The sequence below is a fragment of the Pogonomyrmex barbatus genome, unplaced genomic scaffold (genome assembly GCF_055798465.1).
Source record: "Pogonomyrmex barbatus isolate J1 unplaced genomic scaffold, ASM5579846v1 scaffold18, whole genome shotgun sequence".
Lineage (NCBI taxonomy): Eukaryota > Metazoa > Arthropoda > Insecta > Hymenoptera > Formicidae > Pogonomyrmex > Pogonomyrmex barbatus.
The window spans coordinates 4,294,029-4,316,312 of NW_028297114.1; the positions used below are offsets into that span (position 1 = coordinate 4,294,029).

Consider the following 22,284-nt stretch of genomic DNA (forward strand, 5'->3'; position numbering starts at 1 on the left):
AGCCTTTAAACTGCAAAGTGCAGAGTGGTGCAAGCTCCGCTTCGCTGCTCCGATTAGCTTAAGTGGCGGTCAATTCAAAACTTTTAAAACAAAATATTTAATTGCATAATTTATACTGTTCCTAATATTATCTTCTTTTCATCATCAATCAGAAAAAAACATTAATAATTTTATCTATATATCTATTAACAAAATGGTACAGATAATGCACTCAATAAATTAATTGTTGTTTAAGTTAAATATCCAAAAAGTATGCTAATAAAAAATACATATATAATATTTATAAACACATACTCAAAGGATTATTAGGCTTTTATTTTATTTTCCGATATTTGTAAAGAAATATAAAAAATCGATTACGTCAATAGAATCGATAACTTATGAAATTTGCGGTTCATCAATCTGGTCATCTGAAAATATTAGAAATAAATTGACATGATTACTTTAATAAAACTATAAAATTAGGACGGGATGAGTTATGGTAAATCATTATAATAATAAAAGAATATATATATATATATATATATATATATATATATATATACACACACACAAATGTGTTTATATTTAACAGTTTAATATATAACTGTGCATATAAAGCTTAACATTAGAAGTAAAAAAGAGGTATAAAAATATTTTCTATGTTATCGCTCTTCTTATATATCGAGACGTAACATTAATTGGAAAAAATTTTTCAGCTGAATACATCGTATAAAAATAGTAACAATGTATGTATAAAATCTATCTCAGATTTAATGGTGGAATAATCGAAAACCAGTGTGAGCCAATGCTATTCCATGTTCATTACAAGCTTCGATTACCGCTGCATCATTTGTAGAGCCAGCGGGACTCGCGATAAACTTGACACCACTCTGCAATACAAGAATAAAGATCATAAAAATATCAAGCATAATGTTAATCAATTTATCATCTATGACAAAAACAAGTCGGCTGAATAGTACTGGTCATGCGATTTTTAACTATTTCAACGACTTATACAAAATAAAAATATGTAATAATAATTGTACATACGAGTCTAGCTCTATCGACATTATCCCTAAATGGGAAGAAAGCATCGCTGCTTAAAGCAACATTGTCCAGCTTCTTGATCCATTCAATTTTATCAACTTCCGATAATTTCTCAGGAATTTCCTCATACATGGCAGCCCATGTAGCCTCATCCATGTCCTTTCCAATGGATCCATTGACATAATTGTCAATAGCATTAGAAATCTCCGCTCTTTTTACGCCCTTCTTAAATTTCATTCCTATCACTTTCGGATGTTGGCGAAGCCACCTTAATTATGTAATAAACAATATTTCCATATTTTCAATATTAATTTTTTTATATGTATAATAAAAAAACAACAAACCAGTTATCAGCCTTGTCTCCAGCAAGTCTAGTGCAATGAATTCTAGATTGTTGTCCAGCTCCCGTACCTATCACTTGTCCATCCTTTGCATAACAAACGGAATTGCTCTGCGTATATTTTACAGTGATAGTAGCCACAATCAAATCACGAATAGCATTCTCCGATAGAGATTTCGTCTTCATTGTAACTATGTTATTGAACGTTGATTTGTCGATTATCGCATCGTTACGTTTCTGTTCCATGACAAGGCCATACAGAGTTTTACGTTCCATCGGGGATGGTACATAAGAAGGATCAATTTGAAGCATGCAATATCCACCGCTCTTCTTCTTCTTCAATATTTCAAGTGCCTCTTGTGAATAGCCAGGTGCGATAATGCCATCTGAGACCTCCCTGAATATTTACAAAAGCAGTTTGTTATTATAGTATAATACATTGTTGAAAACTATCATTAATATTGTATTAATATCAAAGTCATATGTTAATATCAAATATTAATATCACAAACCTTGATATGATCTTTGCTGTTACAGCATCGCAGGGGTCAGACAATGCGACAAAGTCACCAAAACTGGACATTCGATCAGCACCTCGTGCACGAGCGTATGCAGTTGCCAAGGGCGTAAGCTCTCCACGATTATAAAGATCATCCACTTGGCACAGCTTCGCCTGCACACTATCTAAGGGAATCCCAACTGCAGCTCCAGCTGGACTGACGTGTTTGAAGGAAGTCGCCGCAGGTAAGTTCAGAGCGGACTGAAGTTCCTTTACCAATTGATAGCCATTTAACGCATCGCACAAATTGATGAAACCAGGCGACCCATTCAATACAGACAATGGTAGCTTTTCCAGAGTAGTGAATATTTGCGCGGGTTTTTGATGTGGATTCATGCCGTAGCGAAGAGTAAGCTGAGAGATACCGGCGCTATACTTCTTGCGGAAATAATCCGAGATGGCATTGTCATATTCAGCAGTATGAGTGAATGCTTTCAGGGCCAGAGTTTGTCTGAAATATACAAAAATATTGAAAAACAATTTCATAAAATGTCCAACATTGTGCCATATTAAGCAAACTCACCTAGTCTCCAAAAAGGTGTTCTTGTCGGTAGAAGCCTCCATCTCTTTGATGACCTTTTCATAATCGATAGGGTCACAGATAACTGTAACTCTGCTATGATTCTTAGCAGCAGCGCGTAACAAAGTCACACCACCGATATCAATATTTTCTATCGCGTCTTCGACCGTTACATTCGGTTTCGAAATGGTGTTTACAAATGGGTATAAATTGCAAACTACTACTTGGATGAGATCATAATTTTGCTTCTGAAGATCTTGGGCATCGGAATCTGTCAATCTGGCAAGAATACCTGTCATGAGAAAGATAAAAAGATTATAAGAATTCATACCTTAATTGCATATATTGTTCATAGTTATCATTGCACAGTTAGTCAAATAACATCTTAATTAAATATATTATATAAATATATAAATTAATTATAACAAATTCATTCTTACCAGCGTGAACAGCAGGATGAAGAGTCTTCACACGTCCACCAAGCATCTCAGGTGCTCCTGTAATTTCAGAAACATCTCGCACAGGTAACTTAGCATCTCTCAATGCCTGTGCAGTACCACCAGAAGCGATTAATGTCAATCCAAATTCATGTAATTTTTTTGCTAATGGTAACAGATTGCTCTTATCTGATACGCTTAAAAGAGCTGAAAATTTCATATAATAAAATTGATCAGTAGTATATCATAAAATATGAAAGATATTAGAATATAAAAATATAATAAATATTAAATATAAAAATATAAAAAAATTAATAAAATCAATGGCCCGCATTTTGAACTCTTTTTTATCAATAAACAAGAATTCAAAATATGAACCTATGTGCACATAACATCTGAAAATTTATATCTCTCTTTTAATATTTTATTCATTATTTGTTCGACTGCATCATTTTTTTTTATTAATTATTACAATTCTTTTAATTTTTCTTATTTAGTCTTCATTTTAATCTCTAAAATAGCATATTTTTTTATTAATATGCAGAAAATGCATTTTAAAAACTGATCTTTCGCCTTAGCCAAGATTTAAATTATCATGACCGGTACGACGAACAAATGCAAGTAATATAATTTGAATTCCAATTTAATGCCTAATTTCATAGTTATCGAGACGAATGGCGAGTAAAACACTATTCGCATCTACATGGGAGAAAAACAAAATCGACTGCTAGCGTTTCGTCAACGAAAGAAGAAGCAAGGAAAAGATTCTGCGTAGATTCAACGAACGTGATCTCCAGTAGGCATCGTGGCATCAATTAAAGGTTAATTAAATCACTTTTGTTTCTCAATTTTATGAAATAACTTACCTAATTTATTTGTCGGCATTTTTAGATGTTAAATCTGAATGTTAGAGAATGTAGAAGTGTATAAATTTGTCTTTCTAAATGAAGCCGATTGAAGATCCTAAGATGAGACTCTCTCACGCTCTCAGCTCGCCTAGAGGCAATGAGGATGAGCCATGAAAGAGATGTGTTATATTGGATGATATAATGCACACATATTCATCTCCGCGGGAGGCGACGTAAATATGATGATAACAAGCGTTAACGTTGAAAAACATGTTGCAATAACAGCAGAGGTATAGCAGGTCAAAATGTCATCTGAATAAATTTAGATAATAAACGTTATTATTATATCTGACTGAACTGACTGCAGTGCATAATCGTTTTCTCAAAATTGTTTTATTAGATGAAAAGGAAGATATCCCCTTTTCTTCTTTTATTAAACTGTAATGAATATGATTCATTGTGAGAGATAATTCAATAGGATTTTAATAATCAATTTTTAATTGATTAACTTAAACAATGGTTAATTTGTTAAATATCTCTACTTGTTAACAAATAAAATTAGTTTCTTGCTGTTTAGAAGAGAAAAATTTTTTTCTGTAAATATATATATATAAAATGCTGTGTACATATAAATATGAACATATTGATAAATATATATTATTAATTATTCAGTAAGTTATTCAATATTTTACTTTACAACAAAAAAATTATACGGAGGTATATAATTATATAAGTATATTCTTGATCCATGAATTATAGATGCAGAAAGGACACGCATCAGAATGCGATTTTATCGACAGTGTTGGAAAATAGATGTAATAGTTCCAAATTCAAAAATGAATGTACCAGCGGTAGTGTGCGAAGGAATTTGAGGAATTTCACAAAAAAGATCGGTATAGCCGTTATCGGATTTCTTTTTGGTAATATATATAGAATTTTATGTAATAAATAATATACGCGCACATAACAGTAGACAAATTGATCAATCATAGTTTGAAGTTTTATAGCGTCTCGCTTTACATAAAAATCCCCATTTGTCAAAAAAAAATGGAAGTCTCCAATGGATTGGCGCGAGAGGAAAGCAACTAGAGAAGAGTCCTCTAACCTCTAAAACGCCGATTCGAAATACGAAATAAATATCTTACAACTTCAGAAGTGTGGAATCTTGAAAATATTTTACAATATTAAGAAGCATGGTACAAGCATTTTTATGTTGTTTTCAGCATTGTGAAAATAGTTAAAAATATGTGTACAGATGTGATGTGGAACTCTATATATAGATTTTATAAAGATTTTATAAAGATTTTATTATCCTGTTCTAGGATGTCCAACGGCATTCCGTGCACACACTAGTGTTTCGATCCTTAAAAAGGACTCATGATATGTTTTTGTTAAATCAAGGATCTTTACCTCCAGAAGATCCTATCCTGTGGGTATTCTTTATCATTGTACTGTTCTGAATTATTTCTAAATTTGCTTCAAGTTTAAGACAGATTATTAATTTATTTGATATATTTATCTTCAGACAGCAGATGAAGAAGGTTATAAAAGCAAAAGACTGTTATGGCCCAGTATTAGAACGCGTCAAGCAAAATAATATAGCCAAAGTACAACAGGAAAATGACACTGCAGATCCTCCACCACCAGGAGGTAATATTTTGCATTATACATTGATATATAAACCAAAGAATTATTATATATTATAGAAATTTTTTAGATGAAACTTTTGGAGTTAATACTACTTCTGCTGTTGTTCCTTATAATATAACAAAAGGAAGCACAAGCATAGTATCAACAAGTATAGGAAGCAATATAAGTAATAGTGGTATAATGCCACAGAAGAAGATACCTTCAATGGCGAAACCCAAATGGCATGCACCATGGAAATTGTATAGAGTTATCAGTGGTCATCTGGGATGGGTAAGATGCTGTGCTGTAGAACCTGGAAACGAGTGGTTTGCTACAGGCTCGGCCGACAGAGTGATCAAGGTAAATGTTTGATGATGACATTTCTATTCATTTGTATTTTAATTTATTTAGTATCATTCTAAAATTTATATAATCTCATGACCAATTGTTTCAAAATTGTAGATATGGGACTTAGCAAGTGGCAAGCTGAAGGTTTCATTGACTGGTCATATAAGCAGTGTTCGTGGCCTTGCATTTTCACAAAGGCATCCATACCTATTTTCTTGCGGAGAGGACCGCCAGGTCAAGTGCTGGGATCTAGAATATAATAAAGTGATTAGACACTACCATGGCCACTTGTCAGCAGTATATTCCATGGCATTGCATCCGACTATAGATGTTTTGGTAACAGCCGGACGAGATTCCACTGGAAGAGTGTGGGATATGCGTACCAAGGCCAATGTTCACACTCTTGTCGGACATACTAATACAGTGGCTAGTGTGATCTGCCAATCTGCTGAGCCACAGATTGTCACTGGCAGTCACGATTGTACGATACGTTTGTGGGATCTTGCTGCTGGGAAATCTAGAGCAACTTTAACGAATCACAAGAAGAGCGTACGAGCTCTGACATTCCATCCGTCTTTGTACATGTTTGCCTCAGCATCGCCAGACAATATTAAACAGTGGAAATGTCCGGAAGGAAAATTCATTCAAAATCTATCAGGTCACAATGCCATAGTTAATTGCTTGGCTGTGAACGCCGATGGGGTTCTAGTTTCCGGTGCTGACAACGGTACCATGCATCTCTGGGATTGGCGAACTGGATACAATTTCCAACGACTCCAAGCACCGGTCCAGCCTGGCTCGATGGATAGCGAAGCTGGAGTGTTTAGCATTACGTTCGATATGTCGGGCACTCGCATGATTACAACAGAGGCTGATAAGACTATTAAAGTATACAAGGAAGACGATACTGCTGTAAGTTGCTTTTACTTAGATAACATTTATATTTAGTAATTGTAAGCAGATAATTAACATTCAATCGACTCAACACTTTTCGAGAACTTGATGTCAACTATTATAATTATCTATATTTTTCCAGACCGAAGAGACGCATCCAGTTGACTGGCGACCCGACATAATAAAGCGAAGAAAATATTGAATTCTAATTTATTCAAATGTATATATATTGATCCAACTAATTTAACGTAATTACTGTCACGTGTTCAAAGATTATTTTTTATATAAGATTACTTTGACTTCCAGGCTGTAATGGATATAAAGCTAAGTTGCAATAAAAAAAAAGAAAAGATTTCTCTTGAGAGATTTCTGTTTTAGAAAACTAATACATGTTTTGCTTATCGTAAGATAAGTTTGTATCTTAAATATACCGATTGGTTGTTGCATACTTGAGTGGGGGACTCCATCAGAGAGTCACTAGATCATAGGATAGTCGGGCAGAGACACGCTGGATTTGACTGTGATAACATCCGATAATAATGGCCGATCCAACCTTACAAACGTTTTGCTGTCATCACACAAACCGAACGGATAGGGCGATAACACTAATGCAGGAGTTTAATACAGACGCGTACAACACGGTGTGTATGCTTTCGTCGACGATGGGAATGATAGGCGCGATTTATCAGGTAAATTTGCAAGAACTCCAAATGAGATTTTCTTGTCGATTCGTTTTTTCTTAATTTACAATTGATGTATAGAGTAAAAATCGATCCAAAACATTTTATTATGGTCAGAATCGATTGTGTAAAAAAATCCCAATTTTTGGAACTGAAAGTTATCTATCATAAGACTTGATCTACTTTTACTTGCACTTTTTACACTTTGTTTTTTCCTTCTAACATATTTACCAGTTTTATCAATAAAAAGTGCACGAAAAAGTGCAACTAAAAGAAATACCCAACGTACAATTATTTATTTTAAATAATTGTAAAATATATGTAACGTATGATAAAAATATCTGAATAAAATATGTTAATTTTTATAATAATTTTGTCTTTCCTTACTTGTGTGTGTGTGTGTGTGTGTGTGTGTGTGTGTGTAAAATTTAAATATATAATAATGGTTACAATGAAAAACATATTTTTAATAATATGTATTTACATAAATATAAAATTGGTATAAATTTGGTGAAAATAATTGAAGATGCTAAGAAACGTTCACAAATTGGCACCGTTTAAATATTGAAGGAAAATTCTTTTCCAGGTACTACCCCGAGAAGATTCGAATAGCTCTTTTCGTTGGAGGGGCTTTTTCAGAGGCCGAGATATTATTGTACGGCTCGCTGTTGCCGATCTCTTAGCGTCTTTAGGTCTAGTTTATTATCGCAATTTGATTATGCCCATAGCTTAGTAGTACATAAACAATCTGCAAATTAATTACAAACAGCTCTAAATTCATTTTGGTCAATGAACGTATAACAATACGATAGGTAGACGACAGGACGAGTATTTTATCTGATTGTTCTATATTCGATCAGGTGTGTTTGTGAGATCGGTGCTGTGGAGAAATTTCAAGTCTATTATGCCAATGGAGGGTGATACGTCAAGTGTTGTGTTTTGTGCACTGTCTTCGGTAAGCGTTGATTTCTACGCTTAATATAAAGTAATTCATTTCAGTAGAGAAGACTTATTGTTACTCGTAGGCCTGGATTCAATATTTCTACATGGCTACATGGATATGGACGTTATGTTACGCGGTGGATATGAAGTTACTTTTGGGAGACAAAAACGGATATCCTGTGTACTATCACGTTTTTGCCTGGATACTACCTGCCGTTCTCACCTCGTTCGGATTAATCATTTTGTACATCCCCGATGCAAAGTCAGATTTCAAAAATATCATAATATTGTTTTTACGTAGCTCTTAGAGCGACAATAAGCTCGAAATTGTCTTGCAGTTGTCACAACTTGACATCATTATCTAGCGCGATACTACGTATTCTTCCAAACTACTGTGCCACATATGTGCTGCTGACAGTGGTGATGATTGCAAATCCTATTTTGTACATCGCATCAACTAGAGATTTCGAAACAGCAGTTCTGCACAGCATGGCTCAAATGACTGGAAGAGAACGGAGGTTGATACAAACAATTAGATTAAAATTCGCTCTCATCAATCTGGTTTACTACGTGTGCTGGATACCGAATTTAATTAACGGAGTATTGCTGTGGACCTTGTGGTTTCAGTTACCGATCAGGGTGATCATCACTTTATGGTATATAATGGTATGTTTGTATAGATATCATTTTAAATGCTTAGACAAAAAAAATGATCGAGATATTTTTAATCAATAGGCTGTGACGAATCCTCTTCAAGCGTTCTTTAACGCGATCGTTTATCAGTCGTGGACTAGAAGGGAAAAATTACGTTTTGAATGTTGTCAAGATTTCAAATCAAGCACTATCAATCTAAATGCGATCTCCAAGATAAATAGCAACGTGCAGCTTTCCGAATCGTCTCCGTTGTTGAATCCAAGAACAGAACACAGACATAAAATACCGCACGTTAGTATAAACGGATCTTCATCTCTGTGAGAAACAGAGTTCACTGCCAGAAATATAAATAAATGTATATATGCCATATAGTGTTAAAAGGAAATTTTAATATATAAAGTCATTAAAATGTTCACGTTATAAGATCAGATTCACAATCGCGTATTCTTATTTAGGCGCGATTTTTTTATCAGATTTCTCAGAGATTGTCTCGATGGATAAAATATTTTAAAATATTTTCGAAATATCTTTTGATAAAAGAAATAGTGTATAAAATATAATTTGTTAATTAACAAATTATATTTTATACATTATATATATACTACGCAGGGAAGTTGTATTAAAATATAGTTTTTTTATATATTATACATCCAATATAATAAATACAAAATGAATGGACAATAATTTAGGATAATATTTAAACATAATCTACAGAAAATCGAGATTTTGAATTATGACGAAGAAAATATAAAAGAGAACAGCATGCATGTTTTTTAAATATAAGATTCAATGCATCCGCAATACATAAGACAATATGCAAGATTGTTTGATTATTTTTAAAAAATAGATGTAAATATTGTTTTTTTACAATACGTATTTGTATGTGTGTATGTTTATAATGATCTCATAAATAAAAAAGTATAACAAAATAGAAGTGGAGCACATGTATATAAGGGGTTTCATTATTAACATTTTGTACTTATTATGTAAATATTACATGTTATACGCTCTAAATATTGTTAAAATATATCTTTTTCTATATCATAATATCACGATCAACGGCGGTCTCATGCATCATTATATATACACACACATCTTATTATCTTATTTTAATACCAACTCGTCATATAAACTGGCAATGAAAAAAGTACAAAATCTTATGCTTTAAGAATTCGTTAATATCTACATTAACCATCTTATCAGAAGCGAGGAAATTAATGCAACGATATTACCAAGTTTCATACAAAAATGTTTAAAAACAACTGTAAAAATTTAAGACATATTGGAAAAAAGAAATGGCATTATTCCAAATATTCTACATAAATTTTGACATACATCATAAGCTTGTTTTGTCATATTAAATAAGGATTTTATAAATACGTCATTTATATTATATTAGATGTAAGAGATAAGATAATGATTTTACATTGATTTTCTTGCTTCTGATGTCACAATTGACAATGGCTGATGAAGAAATCGCATTCGTTAAATTATTGTTCTTTGCTCGCATAGAGTATTTTATAATAAATTAGGAAGATCTTTTAATAATTACAAAAAATATTACAGATTATGCTGCTTATAAGATCTTTATAAATGATTTTATGCAACAAATTATAAAAGTACTAAAATATGTGTATGTGAATATCATTTCTAATAAAATTATTTACTGATCATAAACACTTAATCATTAAATTACTGATTAACAGTTTCTATTTTACTGTTATATTGAAATATGAAATATGAAAATATAAAACGTAAAAACACACGAGATCCTATTAATCTTTTTTTAAAACACTATTTTATAAAATAAATAATTAGAATTTTTTTGTTTGCTTGTGTTTGGCACTTTGGCAAAATTTGCAGCATTATCGCGCTAATTAACATTTAAAATAAAAAGACAAAACATAATTTACTTACACAAACACACAACATATTTTATACTTAAAGAAAATTGAAGCCTCGGAATCGCCATAAAAAGTTTGCACCATCAAGAGGGAAGATTTGAAGCTCCAAGTGTCAAGGATGTGATTTCACGAATGATCATCTCGGCAATCCTCCATGCTAACTCTTCTTTAGCCTATAAATAATTCATTATTGTTTGCAACGAATTGTTTTAATATAAAATGATAATAATAAAATATTTACCTTATCTTGTTCTATATTTACAAATCGTTTTACAACACGGGTTAGGCGAGATTCTGAAATTTGTACATATGATTTTATATAATCTGATATTATATTTGTTCAAGTTTACTGTAAATGTTATGTATAACTTACCGTATTTTCTATAAGGATCGGGCTCTATTTCGGTAATAAATCTACCTAAATTATCAATGTAACCGATGCTTAAACTATAAAATACATCAAATTACTTGCGGATTACAAGCTGATACAAATGTGTATATGAATGTTAAAATGTGAGATATACCTATATTTATTACGTCGCCATAAAGAATCTGGATCATAAAGTTGCCTGGTATCGATATTCAAGTGACTGTTAATAGTTTTCTTATCAGATAATCTGTTGCCATTATTTCCTATATAAGAAATACTTGGCATACTAGTGCACACAGAGCTTACTTCGCTGCTACAATCTGAACCTGTATTTTTTTAAAATAATGTAATGAATGTATGTATGTATGTATGTATGTATGTATGTATGTATGTATGTATGTATGTATGTATGTATGTATGTATGTATGTATGTATGTATGTATGTATGTATGTATGTATGTATGTATGTATGTATGTATGTATGTATGTATGTATGTATGTATGTATGTATGTATGTATGTATGTATGTATGTATGTATGTATGTACGTACGTACGTACGTACGTACGCGCGCGCGCGCGCGCGCACACACACACACACACACACACACACACACACACACACACACACACACATTTATTTATATAAAATTTATTAAAAGAAGTAGTATAGCCTTTAATATATTTCAGGAATAGTAATATGCTCTAAACGAAGCAATCGATACCAACCTGTTCTTCTTATCTTGGAATGTAAACTCGGACACGGGCTGGTCTGAATTGTGCTGATTAGTTCTGATAAGTATTTATAATACAGCTGCGATGATAAGAATGCCGGAAGATAATGCTAAAAGAAAATACATGCAGGCTTTTAATTCAACTTTGATATAAAAATCCATGTAGTAAATACAGTGTACAAAGTTATAGATGAATCTATGTAATAAATGAGTTTACCTTGTTGAGAAAATGATAAACAATTTTACTAGGTTTATCGAAACAATCAGGTTGCGGGCCACTCTCATCTTCACGGCAAATATTTTGTTCTACGTGAAAACGAATCTTGTCGCTAAATCCAAGCGGCATGGTCGCTTGCAAGCTAAAATATCTGAAAAAATAATATTTGTTTGAATTACTTATTTCTCTCTTGCATATACACAGAATGTATATATGTACAGAAATTACTTCTCATATATAATAACAGCATCAGATTGTGCTTCTTCAGGATTGGCTTCACCTTTTTTCTCTAAAAGATTTTGCTTGTAATTAATAGCCGACATCCAAAAGTCCAACAACTCTCGTTTATTTTCGAGTTCCATAAACTAGAATGCGAAGAATGAAAAAGAGAAAATTTCTTGCAAAAATTGTTACTGAAGAAATAACGATTGAAAGCATGAAGTATACCTCCATGAAATAAAAGAATGCTGTTTCATTATACAATATATCTGCTAATTGTACATTGCCACTGGTGAGTACATCGATTTGATGTTTACAGTGAAATTCGCTTCGTAAAAAATCGTTAATATATCTATAAAAGGTATATTTTTAAATGCATCAGTTAATTCATAATCAGTTACTCGAATGACACGTATCAACATGATAGAATGTGTGTTACTCACTCGTTCTCTAATACATCATATACTATGCTTTGAATAGCAGATAGGCACCGTAATATAGGCTCTATATTTTCCTGAACAACAGCTTTCTCCATATCTAATTTCAATTCCTCAGATATTTGATTTATACCCAGAGTTTCCTTAAGAATGTACTTCTTGTAAATCCTCAAGGCATCCTGCTTAGTCGTCGTCACATCATGTCTCCTATCTCCGCAATCATGATTTGATTGTCGCGTTTCGCTTATCGCTTGACTAGTCTTTGGCATATCGTTGGATGTCGCATCGTCCGCCTTCTCATCGAACGTCATTTCGCTGCTCGTTTTAGTATCTACACCACTAGCAAGAACGTCGCAGCTAAAGTTTTCGTTATCATCTAAAGAAGTAGGCAAGGCGTCCACCAACTTTTGATTTGATGGCCCGATTCTTTCTTCGGGTTGAATACCAGATGCGCTACATAAACATTCTACCTCTAGCCAAAACTTGATAAGAGCTATATGTTTTCTGGTATCCATAAACTGAATGAAGTAACCAAGGGCACTTTTGTCAGTAAGTACTTCTGGCAGAGCTTTAGATAACCGAGAGGTGAAGACGCGTGCTTCCTTAGAGTCATTACTGCAAATCTCTTCCTCCTCTTCTTCCTCGAGATTGCATAATACACCCGAGGATGTTTGAATGGATGGTGCACCATCGTTGAATGCATCTGCCAGGAAGTTACTCGAGTTCGTCGATTTCGTAGGTGAAGTTTCTAATAATTCGGACTTATCCTTCTGTCCTGCAAGTATCATATGCAATCTGATTATGATGAAAAGTTAAATGTTTATTGTTGGGATTGATGAAATAGCCATTTTCCATACGCGCAGAATAGATCTAAAATAATTGCAATTTTGAATATAAAATGACATGAATATTTAAAAAAAAAAAGCAATATTTAAACTCGAATGGCGAAATGCTATCAATTAGTAATTTCAAAAATCTTGGAGATAAGGAGAAAAAAGAGAGACGGAAAAAGAGAAAGAGAGAGAAGGAAAACGTGTTGCAAATGTCAAGAGGTCAGTTGTCTATATTGCGCGTGTCAGACAGTACCAGACGAAAGGGACGCGTTCGTGATTTACGTCGCGATGCAAAGCGACGTGTGGCGCGTGTAATTACCAATCTTCTTAAAAAATTGGAGCATCGTTCGTATCAGCGCGTAACATGATAAGAGTTGCCGATGAAGCGAGGGTCGTCGAGAGGTAAACAACGGGCGCTACGAGTGGCGGGTGCGCATCCCACGGGAAGCGAGCGGAACGCATCGGCGCCGCGCCGAAATGTCAAACTATGCCGCGCGATGATCAAGATCAATCCAAACGACGACGACGATGATGACGGGTTGAACGACGTCCCGCTGATTTCGCTGCCGACGACAACGATGACGATCCACACCCGAATTACGCGCGCACGCGGCGGTGCGCGACATTTCGAGTCGGCGTCATCACGGACGTGCCAAGTGACAGATTACTGTTGTTTGCATCGTCGATTACGACATGCTCGCGGGGGCGGGTGCAGACGGGTGCAGCTACGGCGCATCGGGGAAACTCGGTACCCGGTGCTCCAAGGTCGTTTTGCCATTCTATCTTTCATTTGTTGCACTACGTTAGACTTTCCTGCACTTGAAATGAAATGTATAGATAATTTGACATTGGAGAGAAAAGAAGGAAGAATGAAAAGCACGAAGAATTCGAGGAACAGATCTGTAAAGTACAGAAAGTACACGCGTCGGTGCACTTCTGAATGCGCGCGTTTTTCGAACGTTTTCGTAGCATGAACGATTAAAGATATTCGTATATTATTTTAAAATCTTATTGTATCTTACTGTTATTTAATAAGTTATGCGTTTATGAAAAAGAAAACTGATGTTAAAGAATATTCTTGAAAGATGTAATTTTATTTTCTTTTCCTATCCATATATTTATATGACTCTGTCTATACTGATAATTTTATCTATAATGTTTGTATCTATGTATCCAAAGAATTAAAACGATAATTATTAATTATTAAACATTTCTTATTAAACACTATATTCAAGAAATTCAAACTTGCAAAATTTGGAAATTTTTCTATTCAGATAAAATTTAATAAAAATTAAAAAATGAATTATTGTGATTTTTCGTATCGTTCTTCCTATATTGGATTTTGCAATTAGAATCTACATTTTACGATAAATAATCATATTTAAGACTTATTTTTACCAAAAGGAGCTACAAATTATATAAAACGAATTATATAAAACAAATTATATAAAATATAAAATTATATAAACAAATTATATAAAAATTACATTATAAAGTCAGGAAGCGAGGATATGTGAAACGAACCTCGTAGTTCTTTCGAGAGCGTTTCGTTTCCTCTGGTAGGCCTTTTTTATTCTATTTGTACACATATCTATGAAGCATTTAACCGAGCAAATCTCTCGAACGGGCGCCGAGTGAATGGGTATCCAGCCCATCCGGGTTCGAGATTGCCACGGGATTGGCACGTGCAAGCACTTCTGATGACCGAAGTAAGCGTATACGAAAATATACATGCGCGACGATCCGATTGCGTGGGCATACGTGTAATGTTATGTACGTCTCGAAGGCCGGCCGTCAAGGTAGAATGCGCCGTAGCGCGAGGGGGCAACGGCCGGGCATCGTACTCCGGCGGGCCTGAACGATCGCGCCGGCGAATGCCGTGTGGTGACAGAGAAACGCGGGATTACTTACGATGTGGTGTCCACCCGGCGGGTATGCGTATATACCGGTTTTCTTCCCGCGCGAGAACCCGAGACCGAATCACACGTCCCGAGAGCGGGCAAACCGGCCGCCGGCCGGCACAGGTCCCCGCCGGAGGCCAAGCCGCGATCAGGTCGGGCCCCAGGGCGTCCGCCGCCGCACATTTTTCAGTAGTCACCTCATCGGGATCGATCGCGGTCACATCACGACGACGATCATGTTCGCCCTACGTGGTCTCCTCGTTATCGCGTTGGCCTGTTCCTTTGCGACGGCGATGCCCCCAGCCCGGGCGGTCTACGATCAGAGACAGTCTGGCGACCTGAATGTGCAAATCGAGCTGAAGGATCTGCAAGTCCTCGCAATGCTCAACTCCGACTTCCTGAACGATTACACGGTAAATCTTTTTGCATAAGATATAGAGCGACATTCTCTTTCTCAATTCTTTCTTTTCATCTTCTTATGTTGATGTCTCCATTAAAATATAGTACCGTTTTTTATCCGTTTTCTTATTCCAAATTTTATTTTATATCTTTTCTTTTCTCAGATAAAATCTGTGAAAGTATAAATTAAATTCTACTATGGTATAATTAAATAAAGTATAATTAAATTTTACTATGGTATAGCTTGCGATCTTTCTGCGCTACTTCAATTTGATGTAATTGAAGAAATAGTCGAAGTTTTTCTTCAGTCTATAACCATGTCATATTGGTTCTACATATACACGTGATTGAAGCCTGCAATTTACAAAGCCCAGATTGTTAGATTTTATGTACGAAATTTATGTTAAATCATGCATTTTGCGCCTTACGCTAAATAATAAATAAATTTCGTAATACTGCTAAATACTACTGGTAAAACTTCACCGACGATGTTCACCGTTGACGTCGTTATTTTCGCAGGACTATGATTACTTCTACGATTACTCCGATTTTACTATCAAGCCAGGCAACAAGCCCACTACGAGTTCCGCGACGGGAACCACGGAAAAGATCGCACAAATCTCCGAACCGCTTACATCGATCATGTCCGCCAATAACGTAAGCCTTGCCGCAAATGATACGACGCTATCCAAAGACGAAGAAACCCCAAATGTTAATCCGTCGAGTGATAGTACCAGCTCGACACCGAATGCAGATAACGATAATGATAAAAATCAACCGAATGTGGAGAAGAATGAATCCTCTCCTGAAACAACTCCTTTTATCGCCCCTTCGAGTACGGTGAAATCCATATACGCCCTGCGATCGCAAAAGCGTTGCAGATCTGGATATATTCCAAACGGTGACGGACGTTGCCGACGTGCGAGTCGACCATGGTTGTCGTTGTTGCCGTGAGTACAATTGCGACGACCGGGTGGAGTCTTCCGGAAGATCGATCGGATCCGGGATGCGCAAGAAGCGCATGGGAGTAAATTTGAAAATAAATATCCTTTGGAGAGATGTGCCATGTACGTAATGTGTTTACGCCACGTCTGCCTTCACACGGTGAAATAAATTCCACACTTGCGCTTTCGTAACGCGATAATTATCTCCGAGCGCGCTTCCTCTCATCACCCTCAGTCCCGTGCTCCGAATTTCAACGCTGGCGAACGTCGGCATTATCGTCGGAAGAATCGTCGTTCCTGAAAGATGTAATGCACGATTAATATGTACTCACGCAGAAGGAAGCGCAATCGCATGCGTTCTTATCTCACTCATAAGCTTGTAATTTTTCCTCCGTTTACTTCACCTTTCCATTCCTCCTAATCGTTACGTTCGGCTGCCCGGCTGAATGTTTGTTTGTAATTCGCGATTAATCGCGTTATCAAAATCCTCAATCGCGATGCGATGCCACCCGTAACAGCGCTGGGGCACAGGCGATCTGTATCGTTCCCACGTCTCTCAATCGACGTGGCGTGTCCTATAATTCTGGTGGCGAGATGGATCCCCCTATCATATACAGATTCCGTGTACCGGTTCGCGCAACGGTCGCACGAGTGCGGCGAACCCGCTACTCGCGCGATCGTCGCAGTTGCGTAAAGGACCTCGCTCATTTCACTCGCGTTGCCGAAGAGCATTGTACCGCGAAGTCGGGCATCGTCACACCTTCCCGTCTTGTTCACGCATAAGGACGTAGATCACGAGGATGGCGATGGTCCGACCGCTGTTTTTCCTCAGCATGGCGTTTTTCGCGCTCGTTGAAGTTCGCGCCGCACCAACGAGATACGACCAACGGCAGGAAGGCGTTTACAATATACGCGCTGATCTGGAGAACTTCCTCCTCGTCGTGACCCTTCCTAGCAGCAAGGAATTCAACACCTTTGCGTCGACGGCCCTCGAGGGGCTCCAGCAAGAATTGCTCCAATTGGCTCGATCGAGTTCATTCAAGGATCAAGAATCAATCAAATCTGGCGAGCAGGTTCACGAGGAGCCGTATACCGTGCAAGTTATACAAATAAATGAAAATCCTGCAAATAAGGAAAGCTCGGTGCGAAAAACGGAAGAGGGAGACGCAGGAACGTCGAATATCTCGGATCAGCAATCAACGTCCGTCAACGAGGGACAGACTGAAGAAACGAGAAGTGTCGAGAGAATCACGAAGAATCTGAAGAACTTTGACTTCCCAAAAAGCCGCGAGGTACCGGCTATTCTGGGATATTTCGTGGACGCGAGGAAGTTGCTTGGATCTAAGATGGGAAACGCTGGCCAGGCCCGGAACGTGGTCGGGAACGTTTGGAATCCCGACGTCGAGTCGGGAAGACCGGGAACGTCGTTGAAGAAGCAGTTACCTCGAAGGGGGGAAGAAAATGTCGCGCTGCCTTCATCAAACGTTGACAAGAACGACGTGTCTCTGACGTTCCCCGAGGAGAAGCAACAAGAATTGAGACTGCTGGGCGACGGTGTCGAGAACTGTGGTCCAGGAAGACGTCGCGACGCATCTGGCCTCTGCCAATTCGACGGATCGGCCGGTTCTCTCCTTTAGCTTTAAGCTTCCATGGCTGTAGTTCTTAAACAAGATACGCTAGTTATCGCAATTATTTTTTATGGTGCAATATTTTATTTTTTATCTAGCATAAATGTTATATCAGATCTACTAATTACAGATCTGTAGATAGAAAAGCTCATTTTCTCTTACTTATACAAGAGCCATTTAAGATAAAAGAAAAAGACGAGGGATAATAAATTATTTGATTAAGCATTAAATTTAGCATTAAAACGCGTTAAACGCGAGATAATTATCGTTTTATGTAAAATATACACGTGTGAAGATTATATCGCATGTATCTATTAAGCTATTCAATAAAATACTTAAAAACAACGTAAACATGTATTTAAATATATATTAAACCAAGTATAATTTTAATTTAATTGCAATTTAATTTTCACTTCTTCCGAATCTTGAACATCAGAAATATATAGAAACAAGATTACTAATATTACTTTTCCGTTTCTGTTCCTTTTTTTCTGTTCTTTCCTTGTTGTCCTTTCCTTTTACTGTTCTCATTCTTTATACTTTTCTTCTTGCTGAGCTATAAATAGCATAGTGAACTGGATTCTCACTCTGTGAATCCCTAAAGTGATTTTGCCAATCGAGAACGGAGACACCATAAAAGGCACGCGATACCGGCCCCAGGAAATTTCCAGAAATCGAAGGTCGTTCCCCAAAGGCCGGCGGCGGTGTTGATTCGATTCCGCAGGCGGTGTTGATTCGATTCCCATCGCAAGGCGGAAGCACGAGCGAGAGAAAGAGAGAGCAAGGGCAAGGTTACGGTAATAGGCGCCAAGCTGCGAGACGGTAGATCGGGGAAACGAACTCACCGCGAACGGCCACGATAGGACATTGCCCTTTACAGAGATTGGTGACTATAGTCGGTGCAGACACCTATACGTAGACGTGTACATATATATTCGCGCGCTGTGTGTATGTCGTGCGATAACTATTACGCTCTGTCTTTAGCATCATCGCGTTCCTCCTTCTTGCATCTCCTTTTCTTTCGAATAAAACTGGTTATCATCGTTGAGGGACACTCGAGGCCCGATTGATACGTCGTTGACGAGAACCAGAAGTCAGCAGTCCCACCGAGTTTCAATCCTCGAATATCATTATTGCTATAAAGACTACCAAGTTTCTTCTCTTCGATGGCGGTCTCAATCGTACTATTGCAGTCCGACGAAAGTAATAAAAGACGAAAGAACGTTCGATAAATATCATTTTTCCATCGTCCATTCCAAATCGATTTCCAGATCGTCATTTCAGCGTCACGCATCTTTTCTCGGCTGGACATTAAATGAAGATAAACGCAATTAGCGAGATGAACCATTCTTGAATTATAAGTGACTAAAAATAAAAGAATGACTTTATTAATATTAGCAATCTCTAGTCAAATCTTTAATATTAGAAACAAATTTTTCAACAGCCTGAATTAAAAGTTTTTCCATATATAAAATTTAATCGCGAATTGAGAAATAAAATATTTTCATGTCAGAAATGATTATAAAGGAAAAAAATATAATATCCTTTCAAATGTATTATCGATTTTATGTAGATATCGATCTATAAAATTGCGAATAAGGAAGGCATAGTTCAGAGACTTAATCAAGTTGGAGTGAATCTCTTCTCCAATCTTCGCATAAATTACAAGAATTTTATGGCGTATCAACAGCGCCGTGACGATGTATACATGCCGTTAGCGGCAGGTCCGCCGAGGTTCTTGAACTTTTCCGGGGATCCGTTTCCAGAACCGAACGAAGGAAGGCTCAGGTTCGGATCGCCCAGGTGGGGATCGGGATCGTCTTCTGGTACGAGACATCGCCCGGTCATCACACCTCGAGCATCCTCCGTGTCGTCCGGATACGCTCCACGTTCTCCAGCGTCGTTTCGTCCGCTTTTGTCGCATCTCGCGATACCGGTCCAATCGCATCATTAAGAGCCGCAAAAAGTGGTCGGTCCGAGTTCATGTCCGTTGAGTAGGAAATAATTTGACGAATTCGAAGTTAAATCGGTATCCCGCAGTTTCCGAAGTCGTTACCTTCGATTGGAATCGTGCGGAAATTTAATCGGAATCGAGCAGAAGGCATCTTGCTAGACAGAGTAGAGAGTAGATTAAAGTCGTGTTTAAAGTGAACCCGAGAAGTTCACGAGTTGCGATCGAGTGGAAGGCAACTCGACGAAGTCTAGGCGCTTATCAATGTTATCAATCAACATGCGCGTATTCAAGACTGTGCTGCTTATCGCGTTCCTCGGTGCGAGCGTACAATGCTTGCCCGTCACTGACAAGCTAACCGAATCTAAGATTGAGAACACCTCGGTGGTCCCGCAGGAAATAGCCGCAACCACGGCCGCGCCTACATCCACATATCCCGATACCACCGATTACTACGACCAGAGGCAAAACGGAAGCGAGAATTATCGCATTCACGTGGACGGTGTCGTACTCGTAATCGCGCCGGTCGAGGCATTGCTCTTGGCTGGCGCCGCTGCCACCACAGAACCACCGAATTTATCAATTCCCAGCCTGGATGGATCCTCGACTCAGTCCGTCAGTGATCTGGACAAACCCGGCGTTGATAGTATCCACAACAAAACCGATCCGGTGATCTCGAAGACAATACACAAGTAAGAATCCATCTATATCGCTGCCCTAGCGATTAATTTTATTGATATTATTAATTATAATTCTCGATATCGACTATGATCTTATTGTAACTGATATCACGTACAATTTTCAGCTTTTTAATTATAAAAATAATTCAGCACATTACATTTTTTTCGATGAACTTTTTTATGTTCCAGACCAGCTCTACGGTTGGCGAATTTCTTTGCGCCTTTCATACGTCACTTTCAACACGAGCGAGGCACGAGTGTGCACTAAAATGACTCCTCAATACTCACAATTCCAATACGCATAGTTTCTTCTGCTTAGAGCATATATTAAAAAAACGGTATCTTCTTTTTCAATATCGCATGCGCATTCGTTTCAAACTTATTTAGAAGATTTTTAAGAGGAATCTCTTTCCATAGGGATAGGATATCTGCATCTACAGGGATGATGGACGAGTACTCGTAGAATATAACGTGTATGATCGACGATCGACTCAATGTCGTACCACGCATTTACATAGCATTTAGTATCAATAAAGGGATATGTGCCGATTAATATTAACGAATTCATTCCTCTGTAATTTAAAAGATTAAATACATAAAATTATAGAAATGATGATTTCATTGACATGACATTTTCTTTATCAATACAATGCAACAGATAATTATAATGCAGTACCCACATATGTATTTACATGTTACTTTACGTAAACCAACATTAAATACAAGATTTACTTGTTAAAATATTCTTTTTATCGCTTTATTAATAATTTCGTTTTGATAATGATGTCACAGTACACAATACGATTACTATTCAATTACTATTAATCAATCGTGAATGTTAGTTATGATTACAAAGACTTTTATATTGATAACTATATAATTTTTCATGTACACTTTACTAGATATAATATTGCTTTAAATATATGTATAATTACGAATACATAAATATATGTATTTAATTATCTTGAGATATGAAAATTTATTTGATCAAACATTAAAATACATATGTGTTTTTGTATTTAGTGTGTCATCATAATATTTTCTATATACTTAAAGCTAAAGCAAAGCTCCACTGATGAAAGAAACTCATCTAAACATTTACAATTAATACCTCAGTTTTGGTTTCACTGGACAAAAGAAATCTTTAAGATTTATCATAGACAAATCTTAAATACTAACTTTTTCGATA

General features: G+C 36.5%; 7 protein-coding genes and 1 long non-coding RNA gene across 11 annotated transcripts; 6 read left to right on the forward strand and 2 right to left on the reverse strand.

Annotated features, from left to right (window-relative positions):
• Nucleotides 1–536: 536 nt before the first annotated feature.
• On the reverse strand, nucleotides 537–3,893 carry LOC105431719 (bifunctional purine biosynthesis protein ATIC). Its single transcript, XM_011646114.3, has 7 exons — nucleotides 3,752–3,893; nucleotides 2,889–3,092; nucleotides 2,452–2,740; nucleotides 1,882–2,379; nucleotides 1,374–1,766; nucleotides 1,033–1,297; nucleotides 537–872 (listed from the first exon to the last, which is right to left on the reverse strand). Exons 1-7 carry the CDS (start codon nucleotides 3,768–3,770, stop codon nucleotides 753–755), a joined length of 1,788 nt encoding a protein of 595 aa, XP_011644416.2. The 5' UTR covers nucleotides 3,771–3,893; the 3' UTR covers nucleotides 537–752.
• LOC105431718 (uncharacterized) lies at nucleotides 3,327–4,408 on the forward strand. Its single transcript, XR_968332.2, has 2 exons — nucleotides 3,327–3,706; nucleotides 3,777–4,408. It is a non-coding gene; the product is annotated as an uncharacterized LOC105431718 (long non-coding RNA).
• Nucleotides 4,409–4,515: 107 nt separating this feature from the next.
• Nucleotides 4,516–6,954, forward strand: Tango4 (transport and golgi organization 4). 3 transcript variants are annotated; one of them, XM_089075222.1, is made up of 7 exons: nucleotides 4,516–4,653; nucleotides 4,741–4,929; nucleotides 5,056–5,162; nucleotides 5,259–5,383; nucleotides 5,451–5,722; nucleotides 5,825–6,622; nucleotides 6,747–6,954. In XM_089075222.1, exons 2-7 carry the CDS (start codon nucleotides 4,927–4,929, stop codon nucleotides 6,804–6,806), a joined length of 1,365 nt encoding a protein of 454 aa, XP_088931348.1. In that variant the 5' UTR covers nucleotides 4,516–4,653; nucleotides 4,741–4,926; the 3' UTR covers nucleotides 6,807–6,954. The 3 variants fall into 3 exon arrangements, with proteins under 3 accessions (XP_088931348.1, XP_011644419.2, XP_088931347.1); XM_011646117.3 differs by having other exon boundaries at nucleotides 4,519–4,653; nucleotides 4,733–4,929; XM_089075221.1 differs by having other exon boundaries at nucleotides 4,588–4,929.
• A 183-nt stretch (nucleotides 6,955–7,137) lies between these two features.
• LOC105431721 (G protein-coupled receptor 143) lies at nucleotides 7,138–9,814 on the forward strand. Of its 2 annotated transcripts, none has more exons than XM_089075229.1 (6): nucleotides 7,138–7,293; nucleotides 7,871–8,013; nucleotides 8,146–8,239; nucleotides 8,310–8,488; nucleotides 8,565–8,892; nucleotides 8,962–9,814. In XM_089075229.1, the coding sequence occupies exons 1-6, from the start codon at nucleotides 7,144–7,146 to the stop codon at nucleotides 9,199–9,201; spliced, it is 1,134 nt and encodes a 377-aa protein (XP_088931355.1). In that variant the 5' UTR covers nucleotides 7,138–7,143; the 3' UTR covers nucleotides 9,202–9,814. The 2 variants fall into 2 exon arrangements, with proteins under 2 accessions (XP_088931355.1, XP_011644418.2); XM_011646116.3 differs by having other exon boundaries at nucleotides 7,871–7,976; nucleotides 8,145–8,239.
• Nucleotides 9,495–14,559, reverse strand: pkaap (A-kinase anchoring protein pkaap). The gene is made up of 10 exons (XM_011646115.2): nucleotides 13,912–14,559; nucleotides 12,766–13,534; nucleotides 12,551–12,674; nucleotides 12,332–12,468; nucleotides 12,104–12,254; nucleotides 11,882–11,996; nucleotides 11,309–11,480; nucleotides 11,158–11,231; nucleotides 11,026–11,078; nucleotides 9,495–10,957 (listed from the first exon to the last, which is right to left on the reverse strand). The coding sequence occupies exons 1-10, from the start codon at nucleotides 13,934–13,936 to the stop codon at nucleotides 10,868–10,870; spliced, it is 1,710 nt and encodes a 569-aa protein (XP_011644417.2). The 5' UTR covers nucleotides 13,937–14,559; the 3' UTR covers nucleotides 9,495–10,867.
• A 79-nt stretch (nucleotides 14,560–14,638) lies between these two features.
• On the forward strand, nucleotides 14,639–16,962 carry LOC105431723 (uncharacterized). Its single transcript, XM_011646118.3, has 2 exons — nucleotides 14,639–15,906; nucleotides 16,412–16,962. Exons 1-2 carry the CDS (start codon nucleotides 15,505–15,507, stop codon nucleotides 16,844–16,846), a joined length of 837 nt encoding a protein of 278 aa, XP_011644420.2. The 5' UTR covers nucleotides 14,639–15,504; the 3' UTR covers nucleotides 16,847–16,962.
• Nucleotides 16,963–17,108: 146 nt separating this feature from the next.
• LOC105431724 (uncharacterized) lies at nucleotides 17,109–18,809 on the forward strand. Its single transcript, XM_011646120.3, has one exon. The coding sequence runs from the start codon at nucleotides 17,637–17,639 to the stop codon at nucleotides 18,471–18,473; it is 837 nt and encodes a 278-aa protein (XP_011644422.2). The 5' UTR covers nucleotides 17,109–17,636; the 3' UTR covers nucleotides 18,474–18,809.
• Nucleotides 18,810–20,259: 1,450 nt separating this feature from the next.
• LOC105431725 (uncharacterized) lies at nucleotides 20,260–21,705 on the forward strand. Its single transcript, XM_011646121.2, has 3 exons — nucleotides 20,260–21,107; nucleotides 21,285–21,433; nucleotides 21,513–21,705. Exons 1-2 carry the CDS (start codon nucleotides 20,680–20,682, stop codon nucleotides 21,361–21,363), a joined length of 507 nt encoding a protein of 168 aa, XP_011644423.1. The 5' UTR covers nucleotides 20,260–20,679; the 3' UTR covers nucleotides 21,364–21,433; nucleotides 21,513–21,705.
• Nucleotides 21,706–22,284: the final 579 nt, after the last annotated feature.

What these genes read in the sequence shown, in the direction of transcription:
- LOC105431719 (XM_011646114.3), bottom strand. An exon ending in TCATCCTGCTGTTCACGCTG is followed by an intron (nt 2,741 to 2,888) that starts GTAAGAATGAAT and finishes TTCTCATGACAG; the next exon opens with GTATTCTTGCCAGATTGACA. An exon ending in ACAGCAAAGATCATATCAAG is followed by an intron (nt 1,767 to 1,881) that starts GTTTGTGATATT and finishes GTAAATATTCAG; the next exon opens with GGAGGTCTCAGATGGCATTA.
- Tango4 (XM_089075222.1), top strand. An exon ending in CCTCCAGAAGATCCTATCCT is followed by an intron (nt 5,163 to 5,258) that starts GTGGGTATTCTT and finishes ATTTATCTTCAG; the next exon opens with ACAGCAGATGAAGAAGGTTA. An exon ending in ACAAGGAAGACGATACTGCT is followed by an intron (nt 6,623 to 6,746) that starts GTAAGTTGCTTT and finishes ATATTTTTCCAG; the next exon opens with ACCGAAGAGACGCATCCAGT.
- LOC105431721 (XM_089075229.1), top strand. Translation starts at nt 7,144, where the DNA reads ATGGCCGATCCAACCTTACAAACGTTTTGCTGTCATCACACAAACCGA. An exon ending in TGATAGGCGCGATTTATCAG is followed by an intron (nt 7,294 to 7,870) that starts GTAAATTTGCAA and finishes ATTCTTTTCCAG; the next exon opens with GTACTACCCCGAGAAGATTC. An exon ending in TTGTACATCCCCGATGCAAA is followed by an intron (nt 8,489 to 8,564) that starts GTCAGATTTCAA and finishes ATTGTCTTGCAG; the next exon opens with TTGTCACAACTTGACATCAT.
- pkaap (XM_011646115.2), bottom strand. Translation starts at nt 13,936, where the DNA reads ATGCTCCAATTTTTTAAGAAGATTG. An exon ending in CCAATTTTTTAAGAAGATTG is followed by an intron (nt 13,535 to 13,911) that starts GTAATTACACGC and finishes TGATACTTGCAG; the next exon opens with GACAGAAGGATAAGTCCGAA. An exon ending in TATGATGTATTAGAGAACGA is followed by an intron (nt 12,675 to 12,765) that starts GTGAGTAACACA and finishes TACCTTTTATAG; the next exon opens with ATATATTAACGATTTTTTAC.
- LOC105431723 (XM_011646118.3), top strand. Translation starts at nt 15,505, where the DNA reads ATGTGGTGTCCACCCGGCGGGTATGCGTATATACCGGTTTTCTTCCCG. An exon ending in ACTTCCTGAACGATTACACG is followed by an intron (nt 15,907 to 16,411) that starts GTAAATCTTTTT and finishes TTATTTTCGCAG; the next exon opens with GACTATGATTACTTCTACGA.
- LOC105431724 (XM_011646120.3), top strand. Translation starts at nt 17,637, where the DNA reads ATGGCGATGGTCCGACCGCTGTTTTTCCTCAGCATGGCGTTTTTCGCG.
- LOC105431725 (XM_011646121.2), top strand. Translation starts at nt 20,680, where the DNA reads ATGTTATCAATCAACATGCGCGTATTCAAGACTGTGCTGCTTATCGCG. An exon ending in ATCTCGAAGACAATACACAA is followed by an intron (nt 21,108 to 21,284) that starts GTAAGAATCCAT and finishes TTTATGTTCCAG; the next exon opens with ACCAGCTCTACGGTTGGCGA.